Source organism: Schistocerca serialis, chromosome 3 (assembly GCF_023864345.2).
Source record: "Schistocerca serialis cubense isolate TAMUIC-IGC-003099 chromosome 3, iqSchSeri2.2, whole genome shotgun sequence".
In the NCBI taxonomy this organism is placed as follows: Eukaryota; Metazoa; Arthropoda; class Insecta; order Orthoptera; family Acrididae; genus Schistocerca; species Schistocerca serialis.
The window spans coordinates 119796082-119818928 of NC_064640.1; the positions used below are offsets into that span (position 1 = coordinate 119796082).

The following is a 22847-nucleotide window of genomic DNA, read 5'->3' on the forward strand; positions in this document are numbered from 1 at the left end:
CTCGTGGGTGCAGGCCCAAGGACTACAGATTTCTGCAAACTGAGGATGAGGGTGGGGATGTGACTGAAGGAGCATGCAGACTAGGTGAAAGGGGGAGATTGTTATCCATTGCCCCTGTATCTACTGCAGCATGTTATGGTATTGTATAAGTGAACAACAGTATACAATAAAACGAAAACTACTTGCAGTCTATTTTGTCTCCCCATAGCTTGTCTGTCATGGTGTTTCATACATACATTAGGGACAAAATAGTCATGTATTACAGGTACTTCATTACACTTACAAACACACACACACACACACACACACACACACACACACACACACACACACACACACGTCTCATACATTTTTTTTTTTAAATAGAGGGTGGTTATAAATAAACTTTTGTTACTTGAGAGAGGCCCCATAAAAAATGAGTGAAACTTTGTGGAAATATTTGTAAGGTCATGCGGAAGAAATAGTAACTAATAAACTGCTGAAAGAAACACACTTAATTTCCACACAAGAGGGTAACATTTGTTAATTGCATTCCATGTTTATGGCTCAGATTATACGTTGCTCAATGTGGCAACCATTTGCATCCCCAAAAGCCTGCAAGTGCAATAGACATTGCTCTACTGCTGCCTCAAACAATGGTGGATCACGGAATGTTTAGCTCCCATGACATAACTCATGCACTACCTGAAGATCATATGCTGCACCCATCATTCTCAGCAACAGCAACAGAAACTTCAACAACTTGTGGCACAACTGGTTGTTGGCCTCTGACACAATTTCAACTTCCAAATAATGTTCTTCAACCCCAGTGTGCAAAGAGGACCTCTCTGTATTCCTTTAATGTATTGATACTCGCGAAGAGCAGCAGCACTATTGCTGTTATTTTGATGAAACAGCTTCGTGAGTAGAGCCCTGCTCATCTTGTCCAGACACATGTTGATTGTTTGCAACTGTAATGCACACTGATACTTGTGTTCCAACCCTCTGTCGCCTTATCAGTACTGGCACTTAACGGCAAGTAATGACACTAACAATACTAACAACACAAATCCTGCAGCGCACAGTCTGAACAGTGCACAGTCTGAACATCACTCCCAAGAAAGTTGAGTACCCATATGGTAAATAGTTTTTGGTTTCCATTGACTCAAGTAGCAAAAGTTTAATAGTACCCACACTGTAAATGGAGGAGGAGTACATGCAGGATACATATGATTTTCATTTGCTAGTTCCGCAGAAGAAAAACCAGTAATATCACTGCCATAACAACTCTATAAAAATGTTTAATTTGTGCAATTTATTATAACACAGACCCTGGGAATAAATACGCATAAAACTGATTTTTTCTTGCTTACTGTGAGGCATGAATATTCACAGTCAATACACTACAAAATGCGTGCATCACAGAGTGTACAGTTGTTCATGATTTCCTAACATGAGATGCAACAAAAGAAATATAGAGCAGTGCATCAGTGGTCCCAGTCAGGCAACCGAGTATTTCAGCATTTCTATAATGTTCCACACAAAAGTAATGAATCAAAAAGAGATCTGTATTACAAATCACATACAATGCATATTTCATTGATATTGACGATTATGAAATAAATTTATTTTAATTAAACGTATTCAGTCAAGTTGTCCACAAGCAGACTGGAAATTGCATATTACATCACACAGCACCTACCAAACTGACAAATGATATTAAGAAATATCTAATTAATTAAAATAAATATAACATGAAATTAAAACTTACAACAAAGTGTCTCTCTGTTACAGATGATCACAGAACTACAAAACTAGTCATCAAATAAAAGGCAACATGAAGTTGATATGGATATAAATTCTGGGAAGCGTTACCCTATATTCATATACACAAATATACAAAATAATAAATTTTAAAAAAGCTGCCGATATGATTGTTTCTCACTAGTATGGAAAGTAAGTACACTTCTAAAATACAACACAATGTACAATGTTGTCAACATAAAACATATAAATGCTTTTAATAAATACTGCAGTCACTCTTCACAAGTTCTCCATACACTTCATCCAGATCTTAGAGCAGTTAATTTATTTTATACATTTAAGTCAAATGTTTATTATTTACATACAAAAATAAAATATGAAATATCTTACAAGGGATATGAAATTGAAACTTTTTTTCAAATCTGTGGCAAAATTAAAACTTATCTGTCACAATAAAGTATGAGCTCCAGTTAGCAGGAAATCTGCGAATGGAGATCACCAGTCTTTTTTTCTTACAAGATTTGTTACAATGGTGTCCTGAATTTTTCTTTTATTTGCTTATTTATTGTGGAACTTCTCTCTTGTAAACTGTAACAATCCTTTTTTGTTGCTGAGCTGCTTCCAAGAGAGAATTTTATCAAAAGGTCTGCTATAAAAGGCAGTCAGTAACACTTGTAATTTCCAAACACCTGACTAGTAACTGCATTTTGGCTTAAGTGCATTTTCATATTATAACAAGCAGTACACTGCCGGCAAGAAATGATCAAATATCTGATATTTTTGAATCATGTCTGTTGCCCTGTTTTGTGTGTGGTGATGGTAGTCTCACTATAATCTGTGCTGGAGCACTATTTGAATATTTACTCTGGTGTCTTATGTTCCCAGTTTCCTGAGACAATGGCTTTGTTGATGAACACATGGGCTGCACAACACCTATGTGGAAGTTTGCATTATGTGCAAGATGCTGAACAATGTTCTGACACTTCTGCTGTGGTGCTTCATCCACTTGCATTTCATGATATACAGGTAACGAATGCTGGTTGCTATTAATTTGTGCTGTTGTCTTCGGAGCTGAAATATAATGAAACTGACCACTCGATTCACTAGAATACCGGGGCATACCTTGTATTTGACGATGTTCAAAATTTGGAGATGAGCATGACGATGAATTACATGCCTTTTTGTAGTGTTCAGAATTCAATCCTGCACTATCAGCATGAAAAGGGTAGTTTTCAAAATCTACAATGTTTTTACTTGGTGAACTTGCACAGCTTACTGAATGTTCATGTTCTGGCGTTTTTCCTGAAAGACAATGATTCATTAATCTGCTGCAACTTCCTGGAGAGGTTTTACACAGAGAAAGCAGTCTTGCATTTATTTCGGGAAAGGATGGCCTGCGGTTTGGTATTTCATGCCAGCATTCAATCATAAGTGAATATATACTTGACGGACAGTCTTCGGGGCATGGAAGAAGCTGACGAGAACGAATCATGTCTATTACTTCTTGGTTACTGTAACCATAGTATGGCTGCAACAAGAGTAAAACCCTGTTAATACATTAATTTGTCTTACCTATGCATAATTTTTGGATTTTATATACATCAATTGGAAATATTCAGAAATAGGTTAATGAAGTCAATCACCTGTAGACCATAACTATAAATCTCCCAAAGAACCACACCATAGCTCCATACATCACTTTCAGTTGTGAATTTCCCATAGAGAATAGATTCTGATGGCATCCATCTAACAGGTAGCAGAGATTTTGACTGAACTCTAGAACACACACAATAATTTCATTTTACAATTTAAAAAAGAAATGAAACAAGCATAGCAACAAAACTTATTTTTGCAGTAAAGTATTACAATACTTTCACCTTGCCACAACAGCTTCAATTTCCTGACTGCATGAACGGCAATAGAGATCGATCCCTGCTCTTGTTAAAAATGGTGATTTGACGGATGAATAGAAACAATATTATCCTCAGAATAAATACTGTCATTAACAAACTATGTGAAAGATCCATTGTTTTATATTGCTGCTTTCTCAACACTATATACAGCACTATAGTTCAATTCCACCCAGATGCAGGAGATTGCTGCGTTAACAGTTGCAAACAACGCACGCGCCAAGAGAAGCAGCGCCATAGTATAGTATAGTTCGCAAACTTACTTTTAGGGGGGGAGCTCCCCGCATCCCACGCTGTGCGCAATTTTGTCATCACTGCACTGCTCGCCTGTGCTGACACATGGTGTTCCAACTGCTTTGACACACTTATCATTCGATTCCACAAAAACTATTTGGCCCAAAAATTTGATTTTTACACGTCTTCTTGACTGATACCTTTCCCCCGTAAATGACTTAATTTTGTTTCGATGGTCAATGCAGTTATTGTGCAGCATTAAATGTAGTAAACCATTGCACGAAATTTTGGAGAGTTCGCAGAGGTAAAAGTCCATAGCGTTTACTTTCTCTACGGTCAATTTTAGTTGTCACAATGTTGAGAATGAAATGTGGACAAGATACCTAAATTTCAAACTTTACTGTATAACAATATCTCATTTAATTTAAGTACCAGATAGGTGTCGTATGTAATATTGAGAAATATTCTGTCTTTTGTCTGTAATAAAAGTTTTATTTATACAAGAGTCATTTCGCTTTTTTCTAAAAAGTTCTGATCAAAACAAAGTTGAGGAAGTACACAAAACTGAATTGTGGATGAAATAAAACATAGAAACTAAAATATATTGTCAGTGAGGCGCAGTGCGCAAACAATTCGTTTGTCACAACGGACAGCAAAACATAGATCAGTCGACAAAAACAATGAATATGATGATGTTGCCAAAGCAGCGAAGCAAAGAATTGTGTCAGACAATCAAGTAGCTCGGCAACGTACGAGCCGAAATTCTGCTGTAAATAATACTTTTAATACTGTCGCAAAAGAATATATCTCAATATGAATAGTAAAACAGCGACTGCAGAATAGAAGATATACAAACACATAACATTAATATTTTATGTGTGCCTTTTCATTGTTTTTAATTGCTGTGAAAAGAAATATTGGAGGACAAAATTAGAAAAACCGAAAAATTATTATGATTATAATGAAGAGACAAAGCACTAGAAATTTCAAAAAATTACATTCAAGCGAATAAAATTCTTGAGGTAAGACACTTCGATATTGTTTTAAAAACAAGAAAATATTAAGCATCGAACAAGGTTTGAACTCGGAATCTTTCACTTAGCAGTCAAACACCTTAACCATTACGCTAACATAGCTCGTCATTCGAACAAATACCTGGAGGATTGTAAAATATGACGCAAAATACCGACAAACACTGTATACACACTGATATGACTATGAATTACGTTTCGTCGAAGAACAATAGGAAATAAAAAATTAACGCTGTTCTTTATTGCGAAAAAGCAGTTCGTGAGAATGATACAAACACCTTTCCTTGGTATCTACATCTACATCTACATTTATACTCCGCAAGCCACCCAACGGTGTGTGGCGGAGGGCACTTTACGTGCCACTGTCATTACCTCCCTTTCCTGTTCCAGTCGCGTATGGTTCGCGGGAAGAACGACTGTCTGAAAGCCTCCGTGCGCGCTCTAATCTCTCTAATTTTACATTCGTGATCTCCTCGGGAGGTATAAGTAGGGGGAAGCAATATATTCGATACCTCATCCAGAAACGCACCCTCTCGAAACCTGGCAAGCAAGCTACACCGCGATGCAGAGCGCCTCTCTTGCAGAGTCTGCCACTTGAGTTTATTAAACATCTCCGTGACGCTATCACGGTTACCAAATAACCCTGTGACGAAACGCGCCGCTCTTCTTTGGATCTTCTCTATCTCCTCCGTCAGACCGATCTGGTACGGATCCCACACTGATGAGCAATACTCAAGTATAGGTCGAACGAGTGTTTTGTAAGCCACCTCCTTTGTTGATGGACTACATTTTCTAAGCACTCTCCCAATGAATCTCAACCTGGTACCCGCCTTACCAACAATTAATTTTATATGATCATTCCACTTCAAATCGTTCCGCACGCATACTCCCAGATATTTTACAGAAGTAACTGCTACCAGTGTTTGTTCCGCTATCATATAGTCATACAATAAAGGATCCTTCTTTCTATGTATTCGCAATACATTACATTTGTCTATGTTAAGGGTCAGTTGCCACTCCCTGCACCAAGTGCCTATCCGCTGCAGATCTTCCTGCATTTCGCTACAATTTTCTAATGCTGAAACTTCTCTGTATACTACAGCATCATCCGCGAAAAGCCGCATGGAACTTCCGACACTATCTACTAGGTCATTTATATATATTGTGAAAAGCAATGGTCCCATAACACTCCCCTGTGGCACGCCAGAGGTTACTTTAACGTCTGTAGACGTCTCTCCATTGATAACAACATGCTGTATTCTGTTTGCTAAAAACTCTTCAATCCAGCCACACAGCTGGTCTGATATTCCGTAGGCTCTTACTTTGTTTATCGCCTGTATTAGGAGGCTTATTGCTTGTTAGGCGCTCCGCAACTTCTATGTACCTATTTTATTTGTTTGACAAACCCTGTTGTCAGGGCTATATTTTATATGATTAATGTAACTATGCAGATGTTTGCCTAAACGATAAGGACATATCACTTCATGTTGTTATAATACTGCCGTCTTCTGAAGAAGATAGATTTATATCTATTGAAACATAGGTAAAGATTACTTTATCCTTTGCAACTGGTCGGCTGTTCTTAGTCTGATTTACGTGGAACCATTGCTGTAGCGCAGCTATGTTTAAAGTTTAATTAATTAATAGAATATGAAACAATTGGTATAAAGAATGCTTTTTCCAAACTTTCTATAAAAGAAAGTCTGCTATCAAGACATTGCTTTTGCTCAATTACTTTATTTATGACTGAACGTTTCTAAAACTGAAGACACTCGTCCGTGCTCTGCACTGCAGTCGAGCTCTGGCAACGTCGTCGTCTGTTCATTGGCTGACTATATTTTGTGATGTCAGATGCGCAGAACAAACCTAAACTCGGCCACCATCGTAAATGACACGCACTATAGTAACGTGCTGAATTAGTAAGTCTGCATACCTGTAGTAGTCCGAAGAGTAAACATCCCTTGATAGACCAAAATCAGAAATTTTAACAGTAAGGTTATCTCCAACCAGACAATTTCTAGCAGCTAAGTCTCTGTGAACATAGTGGTGGCTCGATAAGTACTCCATCCCTAATAAAAATGAAAACAAATTGAATGAAACAGTACAAAATTTATGAACACAGCATGATTCAAATAATGTCATTTGAACTAGAACATTACTATTTCATTATGACTGCTAACCTGCGCCTATTTGCATTGCAATATGCAAAAAGTCATTCTGGTCCAGAACATGATTATTCCCTTCATCATTAAATGCTGACACATCAGAGCGAGGTGAGTGGCAAATTAGGAATTCATGAAGGTCACCCTGTAAAAGTTCAAATAACACCGCTGATAAGAAAACTACCACAAACAAGATAAATTAAAAGAATTTTCTCATAAAAATAATTACAGATACTCAGTTTTAGAAATGCAAGTTCAGTTCATCAATACAGATATGACAACATTAAAGTAAAATATTTGTTACATGTTTCCAATATGGTTCCCATGTGCTCTCAAAATGAAATGCTTATGCGAGTTACAGCAATTCAATTCACAATCATTACCACAAGAATAAAATGCCTTACTCAAAACTTATTTTTTCAGTAACTATTTCATAGTATTTTTGTTTTAAGTTCATGGTTAACATACAGCGAACAAGATGAAAATACACACACATATATAAAATCAAGTACAAACTGTATATGGGATGTGTTACGCTACTCAGGAAAGTGTTCTCTATATGTAATACCAGCAGTTTCAGAGTCAATATTCTGTTCCAACATAATTATATATTTTTTAAACATCCGTATGTAACAACGTTATGTAAAAATGTAGCTGTCTTTCCGAACAAAGTCTTAAGTCATAAGTAGAGACCGGATTTTCATGCACTATCAAATCGAAAAACATGCACGCATTCATGTAGTACATCACTAAACATGCATAATGAGGCAGCAAAAGAATGTACACTCCTGGAAATTGAAATAAGAACACCGTGAATTCATTGTCCCAGGAAGGGGAAACTTTATTGACACATTCCTGGGGTCAGATACATCACATGATCACATTGACAGAACCACAGGCACATAGACACAGGCAACAGAGCATGCACAATGTCGGCAATAGTACAGTGTATATCCACCTTTCGCAGCAATGCAGGCTGCAATTCTCCCATGGAGACGATCGTAGAGATGCTGGATGTAGTCCTGTGGAACGGCTTGCCATGCCATTTCCACCTGGCGCCTCAGTTGGACCAGCGTTCGTGCTGGACGTGCAGTCCGCGTGAGACGACGCTTCATCCAGTCCCAAACATGCTCAATGGGGGACAGATCCGGAGATCTTGCTGGCCAGGGTAGTTGACTTACACCTTCTAGAGCACGTTGGGTGGCACGGGATACATGCGGACGTGCATTGTCCTGTTGGAACAGCAAGTTCCCTTGCCGGTCTAGGAATGGTAGAACGATGGGTTCGATGACGGTTTGGATGTACCGTGCACTATTCAGTGTCCCCTCGACGATCACCAGTGGTGTACGGCCAGTGTAGGAGATCGCTCCCCACACCATGATGCCGGGTGTTGGCCCTGTGTGCCTCGGTCGTATGCAGTCCTGATTGTGGCGCTCACCTGCACGGCGCCAAACATGCATACGACCATCATTGGCACCAAGGCAGAAGCGACTCTCATCGCTGAAGACGACACGTCTCCATTCGTCCCTCCATTCACGCCTGTCGCGACACCACTGGAGGCGGGCTGCACGATGTTGGGGCGTGAGCGGAAGACGGCCTAACGGTGTGCGGGACCGTAGCCCAGCTTCATGGAGACGGTTGCGAATGGTCCTCGCCGATACCCCAGGAGCAACAGTGTCCCTAATTTGCTGGGAAGTGGCGGTGCGGTCCCCTACGGCACTGCGTAGAATCCTACGGTCTTGGCGTACATCCGTGCGTCGCTGTGGTCCGGTCCCAGGTCGACGGGCACGTGCACCTTCCGCCGACCACTGGCGACAACATCGATGTACTGTGGGGACCTCACGCCCCACGTGTTGAGCAATTCGGCGGTACGGCCACCCGGCCTCCCGCATGCCCACTATACGCCCTCGCTCAAAGTCCGTCAACTGCACATACGGTTCACGTCCACGCTGTCGCGGCATGCTACCAGTGTTAAAGACTGCAATGGAGCACCGTATGCCACGGCAAACTGGCTGACACTGACGGCGGCGGTGCACAAATGCTGCGCAGCTAGCGCCATTCGACGGACAACACCCCGGTTCCTGGTGTGTCCGCTGTGCCGTGCGTGTGATCATTGCTTGTACAGCCCTCTCGCAGTGTCCGGAGCAAGTATGGTGGGTCTGACACACCGGTGTCAATGTGTTCTTTTTTCCATTTCCAGGAGTGTATATATGTGATACGAAAATTCAGTTCTATATTTTTATTTTCTTCTAAAACAATACACAATAACCAATTTCTCCAATTTTTTTTGACTTAAGCTCATGTGTTTATCTGATAGAACATTTTTGTGGATAGAAAATAACATTTCTACTTCACAAGATGTGATAAATGTATACTTAAGTGTAGAAATTTCAGACAGTGTCGGAAGCCATCACTAAACTTTATGATTCGACATCACAAATGTATGAGGTACCTGAATTCATCAGATCCCAGGCAGTACAGAATTCAGCTGCTTTCCTTTGTTAGTGACAATGAAAAGCATTGCATCATCAACCAACTTCGTAATACAAATGCAGTAAGGAAATGGTTTAGTGATGTGTTGTTGCCATATTTTACACGCAGTTCTACAAAGCCATGTCCCGCTCAAAATTGCTAAAACATCTGCAGTACAGACTACTGAGAGACATGCAGGAAGACAGTCAGTGAAGTCCTGGAAGGTACCAAAAGGGATGTGGAGCCATGCTGGCTCCTGTGTCATGGGCAGCTGAGCTAGGTTTTTCAGTCAAGGATCCATGGCGCGAACATCCCTAACAAGGTGGTGCCACAGATTCTCAACTGGGTTTAAATCTGGGGAGTTTGATGGCCAGGGGAGTACAGTTCATCACAGTTTGTTTCGAACCAGACACATACAGTGCAAGCTGTGTAACACATAGCATTGTCCCACTGTTAGATACCACCATGCCAAGAAAAAATAAACTGCACATATGGGTGGTCATTGAACTTGATCCCCAAGGATAGATGTGAACTAGTATTGATCCAGTGTGCCTTCCAGAATAACGAGATTATCCAGGGAACGCCACAAAAACATTCCCCACATTATAACACTCCCTCCTCCAGCCGGGATCCTTTCAATGATTTTTAAAGGGTTTTAGCTTTCAGATGTTTATGCTGATGGAGCATAAAACATGATTCATCTGAAAAGGCCACCTATATCCAGCCAGTGAATATCCAGTTGAGGTACTGGCAAGCAAATTCCAGCCTTCGTCACTGATGAACGGCAGTCAGTAGGGGTGCATGAACCAGGTGCCTGCTGTGGAGACCCATATGCAGCAACATTCTCTGAATAGTCATTGAGGAGACACTGTTGGTGGCCCTTTGGTTCATGTGGGCAGTCTGTTGCTCAATCGTTCACATCTATTCGCCTGTACTTATCTCTGCTACCATTGTTCATCCCTGTCACCATGGTCCATGGTGCATCTCAGTTGCCTTGGCACTGGTTTTCAATACTGCCATTTTGCCATGCATGGTATACTTTAGCCATGACAACATGTGAAAAGTTAACAAACCTGGCCATTTCAGAAATGCTTGCACCCTTGGCCCACACACCAATCATATTTACCTTTTCGACATCAGATAAACGGCTCCGTTTCCACATTATGACAACACCTGCACTCTTTTCTGTGACCCCAGCACGCCTTTATATACCCTCCCCTGCTAATGCCACCATCTGCCACCTGTGAGTGGTTAATGCAAGTTGACATTGAACATAGACAGTGGTCACATTAATGTGTAGTGTATGAACTACTTCAGGATTTTACACACAACCAATTACACAAAAACACATTTGGCAGGATTTAGAAGAAAACCCTAGCCCTCCTCAAGGGTTCCCTTCCACCTTTTTAATAAGAGTTTATGCCAGAACGCTCCTGTATCTCCAAGTCATAATGGCCTACTAAGGCTATGTAAGGCTGGATTGCCCATGATCCCACTGGACCTAACACTGGAACATCCACCTATTTTGTAACTAAACGCTTTACACTGAGGTGGAAAGTAATGGGATAGCAATATACACTTATACAGATAATTGTAGTATCGTGTACACAAGGTACAAAAGGACTGTGCATGGACAGAGCTGCCATTTGTACACAGGTGATTCATGAGAATAGGTTTCTGAAATGCTTATGACCGAATGACGAGAATCAACAGACTCTGAACGTGGAGTGGTAGTTGGAGCTAGATTAACAGCACATTCCATTTTGGAAATTGTTAGGGAATTCAATATTCTGACACCCACAGTGTCAAGAGTCTGCCAAGAATACCAAATTGTAGATACTACCTCTCATCAAGGACAACACAGTAGCTGACACCTTCACTTAACAACTGAGAGCATGGCAGCATCGTCAGATGAGCCCAATTTCAGTTGGTAAAAAGTGATGGTAGGGTTCGAGTGTGAGGCAGACCCTACGATGCCATGGACCCAAGTTGTGAACAAGGGCCTATGCAAGCTGTCGGTGGTTCCACAATGGTGTGGGCTGTGTTTACATGGAATGGAGTGGGTCCTCTGGTTATATTTGACTATTTGGAGACCATTTGCAGTAATTCATGGATTTTATGTTCCCAGAAAATAATGGAATTTTTGTGGATGACATTGTGCCACATAACTGGGCTACAGTTGTTTGCAATTGGCTTGAAGAGCATTCTGGACAATTCGAGTGAATGATCTGGCCACCGACATCACCTGACATCAACCCTGTGGAACATTTATGGGACATAATCAAGAGGTCAGTTAATGCACTAAATCCTGCTGTAACAGCACTTTTGTAAATACCAATGGTTATATAAGCAGCATGGCTCTACATTTCTGCAGGGGCTTCCAACGACATGTTGAGTTGATGCCACACTGATTACTGCACTACAACAGGCAAAAGGAGGTCTGAACCGATATTAAGAGGTATCTCATGACTTTCGATGATGATGATGATGATGATGATGATGATGATTTGAAGTGAGTGGCACTCAACATCATGGTCATCAGTGCCCTAATGAAAACTCAGCATGACAATCTCATGGGTAAGGAGGAAGACTGTCCCCACAAGTGGCACAGTTTATAATGTATTAAAGAATGCCTCCCTTCTCCACCAATTTAGGGATTAGGCCCGACAGTTTACAAAATTTCACCATTCTTGTAAAACTGGAATCAATAGTGGGGAGGATGGTGGGCAGATCTCCATAAAGACTGAGGGCTGCCCTAATATCAGTATACAGGACACATGTTGCCAAAATACGCTGAACTGAAAGTGGTACACCACAAACTTAACAGTGTGGTGGATCCTCCTGCTGGAGAAGGAAGCCATGTGTTAAAGGGCTATGTCTGATGTGCAGCCTGGTAAGCAGAACCTCCTTCCAATGGTGAGGCTGACATGATGTCAGCCATGCCTGTGTGGTCGATCTGAGCAACCGCAGTTTGTTTCCTGTCACCTGCAACCATTACGTCTCGCACTGTTGCATAATGTGTCTGTCAGAAAATGAGATGATAGTGTGCAAAGTAATGGGACATTGATGGACAGCACCATGCCGACATGCTTCCTTGGCTGCTTTGTTAGCAACGATATTTACCTGTATCCAGGTGTGATCAAAAGATCACCTTGCCACGGTGTTGCAACTGCTCGAAGGAGATATGGATGAGCTGAATCAACTGATCTACTGGTTACATTTGGTGAAGTGCTTGTAGTGCACTAAGCGAATTGGAACAGACAAGAAACCTTGTATGGTGATGTCTGTGAATCCTCTCCAGTGCCATCAGAATGCTATATAGCTCCACATCATAATTTATTAACTGTTCTGGAAGATGCACTTTGCAGGGAAAACAGCGGAACAACTGAGGACATTCTCTTGCTGAGATTCATCTGTATAAACTACAATAAAACTGTGGTACATACTTAAAATGAAAGAAAACAAAGCTGTAAAAATGTAAGCTGGAGTACAGGTCGAAGACACCAATGCGGTAACATGTTCCATCCCTGGTTGTGTATTTGGAGGTCTGACAGATCTAGATCTTTGAGACAGTCAGTAGCACATATTCCGAATGGCTTGGTTGCATGAAGCTAATTCCTCAACAGCCATTCAAAGTTGGGTTGGATCACTACACTAAATGCCAATGACTGAGGTGACACTGAGATTTTCAGTGCCTGTTGAGCACAACAGATACAACGACAAATTCAGAGTGATGGTTCATCATCCTCTAAACACAGATTCTGAAATGGGCTAGTCCAACAGGCTCTAGTCGAAATGCGAATGCCCTCATGGTGGACAGCATCTATCATCTTGAGGTAGGAAATATGGGCTGATGTGTACACCATGCTGCCATAATCTAAACATGATTGAACAAATGCCCTAAAAAACTACAGGAGGCGGGACCTGTCAGCTCCCCATGTTTTTTCACTAAGACATTTCAAAATATTCAATGACTGGAAGCCCTTTGTTCATAGTAGGTCTTTCAGGTGTGGGAACGACATTAATTGGAAATCAAATAATAAACCTAAGAAGGGCACAGTTTCTTCAAAACTGTCAAATTTGTCCCCCATTGTGAGCACTGTTGATCAAAGCTTCGATGAGCACAGTTAAAATTAACACATTTAGTCTTCTCTAGCACAACCAAAAATCAGTTGTTCTGGCCCAGGTTTCCAGCCTCCTAATGGTCAGCTCAGCTGCCTCATTGTCACTGGAGAAAGAATAGAGGATTGTGAAGTAATCCACAAACAAAGAACATTTAACAGGGCTCCTGACTGTGGAGGGAATGTCACTGACAGCAATGGCAAACAACGAACCACTGAGTACACTGCCTTGGGGGACGCCATTCTCTTGAACATAGCAGTCAGACAAGGCATCGCCGACATGATGTTGAAAACATCATTCCTCGAGAAAGGACTGGTTAAGAAGTGGCAGACATCCACATAGTTCCCATACATGAAGTTGGCAAAGGATGCTGTACCTCCAAGTAGTGTTGTATGCTTCTTCAAGGTCAAAAAACACACAAACCAAAAGGTTTCGGTGTAAGGAGGACTCCAGTATCACCGCATATAGTGGACTTAAGTCGTCAAGGGTGGAATGGTAGTGCCTGAAAGTGCACTGGGAGCGGCTCAGGTGATCTTGGGATTCAAGTAGCCAGACGAGGTGGCAGTTGACCATGCATTTAAGAGACTTACCTGTACACCTGGTACGGACTACACTCCGGTGACTGTTAAGGGCGCTACAGTCCTTGTCTGGTTTCCAGAATGGAATTAATATTGTCTCCTTCCAAGTCATGGAGTACTGTCCATCAAGCCAGATCTGATTGAAACAAGACAGGAGCTGTCCTTTCACTTCAGGGCGCAGATGACGAAGCATGGGCATAACGGATCTCATCAGATTCTGGAGCAGTGTTTCTGGTTGCAGACAGAGCTCATTCCAGTTCTCACATGGAGAACTGAAAGTTGCAGACTTCCTCAATACACAAGAAGAAATGGAGCTTCCTCATCTCCACATTCATACGGAACACCTGAAAAGCAGGAGCTTGTCTGGCTGATGCAGTGACAGTTAAAAAACTGTTCAGCTAAAACCTGAGCCATGTCTTCTGGAGCATCCACCAAAACCCCATTTACTGACATGGCTATAAGGGGACGTGTACTGCCCTTGCCTGAAATCCACCTTGTTGACTCCCAAACTTGCACAATGGAAGTGGACCAATTAATGGAAGTTGTCAATTTCTTTCAGGAAGCCCTTTTCCGTTCTTTTATCACTCGCCTCCCATGTGCTCTTGCAGATTTGACTGCATTACGGTTTCCTATAGTTGGATGGTGTTTGATGTTCACAGAGCTGTTTGTCTTGATCTGATTTCTGAGCAACAGTTGTCATTCCACCAAGATACAAGCTGTCGTCTGAGGTGGTTATTACATTGGGGGATGGACTCTGTGGTGGCCAACTGGATCTCACAACTGATATGGGTCACCATCTCTGTGCAAAATCCTTTTGCTCAAAAATAGCCTGCTGACTAAACTGCAACCAGTTTGCCCTTTGAAATCATCCGTCTTTGTGGTCTTCTGACAGCCACTGTCCAAGAGGGGATGAAAACAAAAAGACACTGTAGCTGTGGAAACGTGTCAACTCATGCCCATTCAAAAAGCAGATACTCTCAGAATGGATGAGTCACTCGATCATTCAATCCCTGGAGCAAGTGGCAGCTGAGCCCCACAGCACATTGTGTGCACTGAAGTGCCCCACAAGGAGGAATGGGCGTGGGAGTGTCCGGAAGAGTTCTGTCAGTACGTCTGCATCTAAAGCATCATGAGGTGGAAGATATAAAGAACACACTGTGATGTTAAGTGGTGCTACAACTTTCATGGTAACTGCTTGTATGGCCACGGTAAAAGTGAAGGGAGAGGAACAGCATCTGTCATCAATGAAAACAGCCTCTCCAACTTTACCCACATCTCCAGTAATATCATCCTTCCTGTAAGGGTGGTAACCCCGTAATGCAGGTGGGTCAGTGACTTTCAAATAAGTCTCTTGAAAGCAGATGCAGAACAGTTTCTTCTGGACCACGAGCTGTAATTCTTCCAAATGTGATCGGTATCCATTTAAATTACACTGCAACACAGTAGTCCCTGTGGGAGTCATTGATTGCAGATGGTTGGTCTTGTCTGTCTCACTTGGAGGCCGTGATTTACTGTGGAGGTCAGGGGAACGTTGGCCGATTCCTGATTCCTTCGATCGGAAGTCCATATCCTCAAGAGCATAGACCCCATCTGAAGGGGAGAGAGCTCACCGATATGAAAATTTAACTGCCTCCTTCTTTGACTTAGAACTAGTTTTTGAAGGACTTTTTCCTTACTTATGGTGGGAGTTGGTTGCTTCGGTTGAAGGAACAGCTTATTAGGCTTCTGATGGTGGGCAGTGGTATATGGGTCAGGTGGTAAACCCATTGCCGACGGCTTCCCAACGATTTCTGGTTCAAGTGTAGCGTCTCCCCCACAGGCACACCAACAAGTTTATGTGCTCATACTTGAATCTGTGGTCTGATTTGTGTGGAGGCACTTGGCTATTGGTTTCTTAAGAGCTGATTCAAAAGAAGTAGCACAAACTGGAGGTTGCATAGCTTTGAAAGCTTTTTCAGCTTCACCACAGGGTATGGGTGTTTCGACTTTCAGCTCCTGAATTTCCCTTTCCTTATTGTAAACCTCACACTTTCTGCTCCACACTGGGCGATCCCCGGAGCACTTTATACGTTCCAGAGGAAATGTACAAAAATTTCCTGATTCATGAGCTGAGCCTCCACAATTGCCACACCTAGCACTCCCATTACATCCCATATCGGTATGGCCAAATCTTTAACATCTGAAGCATCACATTGTGTTATGAACAAATGGGCGAACGTTAAGAAAAATATAGCCTGCAAGGACGTGTTCAGGTAATTTTGGAGTACTAAACATTGGAATAAATCTTGCAGGTTTTTCCAATGTGCGACTGACTCTTCTCATACAGTTCTGCACTTCCGTGATGCTCATATTTTTCCATTTTTCACAAACTCCACGGGGTCCTTCACCATTATATTGGAGCAGGTAACTATGCCCTTACTAAAGTTAAGGGCGTTATGCAACTCAGCCTCGACTGGGTAGTCACATAAGGCCTTACATCCCAGAGGTTGGTTTGAATTAGCACTTTCAACTAGAAGTGCTCCATTACGAAGTCGTATGACACTTTTTAGGGACCCAGCAATACCCTCCAATATATTGTGAACATAGAAAGAGGAGACCTTCTCAAAGGTTCCCCCTGTTCTCTTGATTACAATGAAAGTGTTATGGCATACTAATACCCTCTTACTATGATTCTGAGACTACTTCTAAGGAGGACTGACCAGTGGAGCTCTCTTTTATGAGTATGTGTAGGTACTACCTGATGGTACAATTATAGTCAGGAGTAGTAGTTTGATGAGACCATTCCATACGGATCCTGTAAGATGCTAGGGAACAACTGTTGACCCATGCAGAGTGCTGCATGCCTGAGTAAGCCTTGTACGAGGGCAGTTCAGTTCAATAAGTAATGCAACACTTTTTTTTCTCGGCCAATTTTGGTTGAAAAAACCGGAAATTTCTTGTGGAATATTTTCAAGCATTCCCGCTTCGTCTCGTATAGTTTCATTGACTTCCGACAGGTGGCAGCGCTGTACGGAGCTGTTAAAATGGCGTCTGTAACGGATGTGCGTTGCAAACAACGGGCAGTGATCGAGTTTCTTTTGGCGGAAAACCAGGGCATCTCAGATATTCATAGACGCTTGCAGAATGTCAACGGTGATCTGGCAGTGGCCAAAAGCACGGTGAGTCATTGGGCAAAGCGTGTGTCATCATCGCCGCAAGATCAAGCAAGAGTGTCTGATCTCCCACGTGCGGGCCGGCCGTGCACAGCTGTGACTCCTGCAATGGCGGAGCGTGCGAACACACTCGTTCGAGATGATCGACGGATCACCATCAAACAACTCAGTGCTCAACTTGACATCTCTGTTGGTAGTGCTGTCACAATTGTTCACCAGTTGGGATATTCAAAGGTTTGTTCCCGCTGGGTCCCTCGTTGTCTAACCGAACACCATAAAGAGCAAAGGAGAACCATCTGTGCGGAATTGCTTGCTCGTCATGTGGCTGAGGGTGACAATTTCTTGTCAAAGATTGTTACAGGCGATGAAACATGGGTTCATCACTTCGAACCTGAAACAAAACGGCAATCAATGGACTGGCGCCACACCCACTCCCCTACCAAGAAAAAGTTTAAAGCCATACCCTCAGCCGGTAAAGTCATGGTTACAGTCTTCTGGGATGCTGAAGGGGTTATTCTGTTCGATGTCCTTCCCCATGGTCAAACGATCAACTCTGAAGTGTATTGTGCTACTCTTCAGAAATTGAAGAAACGACTTCAGCGTGTTCGTAGGCACAAAAATCTGAACGAACTTCTCCTTCTTCATGACAACGCAAGACCTCACACAAGTCTTCGCACCCGAGAGGAGCTCACAAAACTTCAGTGGACTGTTCTTCCTCATGCACCCTACAGCCCCGATCTCGCACCGTCGGATTTCCATATGTTTGGCCCAATGAAGGACGCAATCCGTGGGAGGCACTACGCGGACGATGAAGAAGTTATTGATGCAGTACGACGTTGGCTCCAACATCGACCAGTGGAATGGTACCGTGCAGGCATACAGGCCCTCATTTCAAGGTGGCGTAAGGCCGTAGCATTGAATGGAGATTACGTTGAAAAATAGTGTTGTGTAGCTAAAAGATTGGGGAATAACCTGGTGTATTTCAATGCTGAATAAAACAACCCCTGTTTCAGAAAAAAAAATGTGTTGCATTACTTATTGAACTGCCCTCGTACAACTGGGAGAGGCAGGTTCCCCAGAGGTTGCCTGCTAGAGACTTTTAGCTCAAAAGCCATTCACCTCAACAGCATGTAGCACACCTTGTGGTCAAGGTTTTTTTTATAGAGGTGTGTACCTTCCTCACGGTACAGGTGGTGAAGCCAAGGCCCCTTCTCCTAAACACATTACATTCCACCGCCGCACCCCACGGTGGTCACTAAAGCATACCCAGTGCTTATGGTAACAGAGGACTGGTGGTGCTTACCAGTCCCCAGATCAGGAACCCGGGGTTGCCAAGCCTATACCCAGTAACCAAATGCTGAGCTCCTGGGGCCCTCATGACTTTTGTTACCTCAGTGTGTATCACTACTGGAACCCCTCTTAGGCAAATTCAGTCACATCATCGGGAAGTTTGAGGACTCCATAGGTCACCTGAAAACATATTACAACCACTGGATCTCTATGTTAGTTTCAACGTAGTATCTTTGTTTACAAAAGTCCTTTATAAGTCTCCTTGGAACTCACTGGCAGCCCATCTGAGGAGGAAATTATGGCACTGTTCAAACATGTGCTTAACTTAACATACTTCGTACCCAACAACCAGTACTTCCGGTGAGTACGTGGGTTTCCGTTGGGAAGCCCTCTGTCTCCTGAGAATGCCAACTATTTTATGGAGGACTCAAAAGTAAAATCACTACAGCTGACAGCCCGAAAACCTTTCTGCTTTTGGCAGTACACCAACAACTCATACATGATGCGACCTTTTGGAGCCAAAGGGCCATCGATGTTTCTGAAGCATTTCATTTTGCACTGTCCAAATGTTCTAGTTACAATACAGGTGGAAAAATGTTGTGTATTACCCTTTCTGGATATTTATGTACAAAGCCAAATGAAACACTAGCACAAAGCAAGTACTAAAAGGCCAGTTCACACTGATGTATATTTGCAGGCTACAAGTTCTCACAACACTGAACAGCATGGCAGCAAACTGTGAAACCTACTTCAGTGAGTATGCAACCTTTCCCTTCCTGCTGCCACATGAGTTTCAACAGCCAATGACAGTTTTCTGACAGGATGGCTGTTCAGACCAGCCCAGGGAACAAAATCAAGCAATGGAAGCATCCATAATCACAGCCTTCTTACTACACTTCAGCAGTAAATTTTCAAGAATTGTAAGAATCCTCAATAGAAACAACATTAAATGTTTGTTTTTCCCATCTGTGAAACCAAGAAACTTACTGGTGGTGACGGTGGTGGTGGTGGTGGTGATGGTGTGCCTGACGTTAGGTAACCCAGTTTCATTCATGTTCTATGAGTGAAATATGAAGTAAACATGACCCCAGAGGTAGTTCACATAATAATAGTTTTATGGCAATTTGTGCAACACGGTGCCTGATTAATACCCTGTTGTGATACCATACCATGAAAGCATTTTAAGGAGCATGCTTAACTACCTGTGTATTATTGCCTATCAAGCAGTTTTGTGAAAGGTGGCATTCATTCATGATTTCACAATCACGAATGGGCCATTAAATGCAAGCTTCTAGGGGTTCTTCACTACAGTCATCAAAAATGCATAAAAAATGTTGAGATGCAATTCATACGAGATGTCAACATGCTACTAATTAAATTCCATTGCCTACATCTGCAACTTAACTACAGATGGTTGTGCATATGATAATTACAATAGTAGACGACAAGCAATCAAATCTCTTTTTTTGGAAATGGTATGGAAAACTACAGACAAATATGGAGGACTTGTACTCTGCAGCTTTGACCGTTACTGAGAAATTTATGACTGATGTGCAGTAGAAGTGCCTATCCATTCATTAACTTTGTGACTGGAATCCCACAGTGTTGTCAACATTTACATCTATCAGCTGATCAAAGACTGCAGATCCATCTGTTTATAGTTAAGGCAGTACGTATGGTAATCTGATTGTCAGAGAAATCATAGCCTCACATCTCAACAATGCTACAGCATTCCAAATGTATCAATGTTTTGTACTGTCTTTTCTACATGAAGTATGACTAAAGGAGCACTCTAAAATGCATTACTGCTAGTAGTCTCAGTTTTTCTAAGAAAATGGGTTCCAGTTGATTGTATATAGGAGTTTGACCAACACTGAAATTGCTCAAGTTATCACACGATTTTAAGTAATAATGCCACTACTTGCTCCTGCTGTCTATCTACTGTAAGTCATATCTGAAAATGAAATCACAATGGAATTTTGAACTGCAACCACTTTCAACTAAATATGACTAAAAACACCACAAATTTTGCTCCAAACACTATTTACTGAAGTACTTGAACTTTTTCTTGAAAATATTTCATATCATTCTCAAATTGGTATGCAACATCATCATGAGCATTCACCATCAGTCAATTGCAGCTTGTCATGTTGACACAACAAAGCACACATGGGTTTAAATGTGTTGCTGAATAGATCGGCAAAAAAGAAACAAATATACATGCTCCTCCAGCATGTCCATACCATATACTGACTAACACTTTAACTGCAGTCTGTGCTGAGAATTAATTTCAGTTGTGCTAGAAACATAAGAACATGAAATAATATAGGTAGGGTTTACTTTTTTCTGACCACTGATACAATCCTGTTCCTAGCAGTGTCAAATATACTATTTTTTCCATGTTCAGAAAGTTTTACATTAAAAAAAATTATGATAGGTAAAATTAATGCATTTCTTGTTCTTTAGATATACAGTACATTCCATCTGAAGACTCTGCACACACAAAGCAAAACCAGTTTTTATAAGTGGCACAAAATACAAACAATATATTTAATTTATAACTCAATCACTCACCTGTGTCATGTACTCAAACAACATACATAGTGGTTCGCCCCTCATAACAACTCCAAGTAGACATACAATATTGGAATGCCGTAGATCAGTCATTAGTTCCACCTCTCTTCTAAAGTCTGCCTGTGTCTTTGGAGTAGCATTTTCCTTCAGAGTTTTTATTGCGACAAGCAAAGGTGTATCACCAGTATCACCGGTTGTCACCTCCCCTTTATAAACTTTCCCTGAAAAATTAAAGCTTGCTCCAGACAAATCTACTTTTGAATATGAAACATCTTAGCCTACAGAGAAGAAACAAATTAAACATAAGACATTATGTATTGTTTGACAAATGAGGATTCAACTTCCTTCAAGCCTATATGATCGGATAAATTTAGTTCAGTCAATTTTGAATCATGTTTCTACATATTTCTCCATTTGGTTTCTTACACTGCAATTAAGTCAAGTCAGATAAGTGAACATCAAGTATATAGAGTCTCAGTGTGCAAATTAACACACATGTAGAGTACTGTTTATTCAAGACCTCAAACAGGTTAAGTTTTGCACAGATATGTAAAAAATATCATCATCAAAATTATATAAAAGGCCCAACTGTTATAACAAACATCTCAACTGAGTTCATGAAAGCAATACATGTTATGCTGGTATTGTTGAGTCAATTTTATGGTAGAAAATATTATCAGATAACAGTTCCTGAACAACTGAGATATGTGAGAAATCTAAGCTTTTCATAACTTGCTCCTTAAACCACAGCAACTCATTCAGCAGTATATAACTGTATGGTGATGAAGGGATTTATGGCACACATGGTCTCTGGTTGGAGTAAGAATGACAAGTGCAGCTAGAGTTGTAATCTCCCACATGTCCTGTAAGGAATGAAAAAAATTCATTATGATTGCTATGCAAGTTAAAACAGGAAACCCAAATGTGAGGGCTTAAAAAATTTGCTTCCATGTTTGTTATCATTGTACGTAAACATGATGTTTTTGTGTATACAGTATTTCCAACACAGAAATATACAGGGTGGAGAAAAAATGCACTCAGCGATGAGTTTGCGATTCCTCATCCTAATTCAAGACAAAAGTATATCTGGCAAAACCTAGTCTTGCCAATAAGTTTAATAGATATTGATTTAAAAAACAAGGCTCTGGCAACACTAACTGCATGCAGTGTGGCCAGAACAGGTAGCATGAACTCTGCCCTGCTCAGTGAGATAAGAGAATAATGTGGGGAATGGATATGCAGGCTCGTCAAGTTTGTGAAAAACTTTTTTTTTTTTTTTTTGGTTAAAGCATCAAACTGTATCCAATTTAAACATCCACAATGCAGTATCTTGTGTATTTCTTTCTGTTCCTGTTAACTTCATTTAAAAATTAAGATATAACGTGCACTTCTTAAAGACATAAACAACCACTTTGTTCTGTCCATGACACAAATAAAGTCAATAGAAAATAACAGTGGATACAGTAACATCGCCTGTATGCAATAAGGTACAAAAAAATACGACAGAAAGGCTAAATTAGACTGCACATGCACGATAATTCAGTACTATACGTTTGACATCCAGGCTTATTTTTACACT

At 41.3% G+C, this 22847-nt stretch overlaps 1 protein-coding gene across 1 annotated transcript in view; it reads right to left on the bottom strand.

The window, feature by feature from the left end:
- Positions 1-1293: 1293 nt before the first annotated feature.
- Positions 1294-22847, bottom strand: part of LOC126469809 (tyrosine-protein kinase transmembrane receptor Ror-like) — a 127169-nt gene continuing 105615 nt past the window's right edge. The window contains exons 8-12 of the mRNA XM_050097074.1: positions 21269-21489; positions 7099-7225; positions 6852-6987; positions 3387-3519; positions 1294-3271 (exon numbers count right to left, since the gene is read on the bottom strand). Coding sequence (XP_049953031.1) covers positions 2507-3271; positions 3387-3519; positions 6852-6987; positions 7099-7225; positions 21269-21489 — 1382 coding nt within the window. The 3' untranslated portion in view covers positions 1294-2506. The remainder of the gene's footprint in view (positions 3272-3386; positions 3520-6851; positions 6988-7098; positions 7226-21268; positions 21490-22847) is intronic.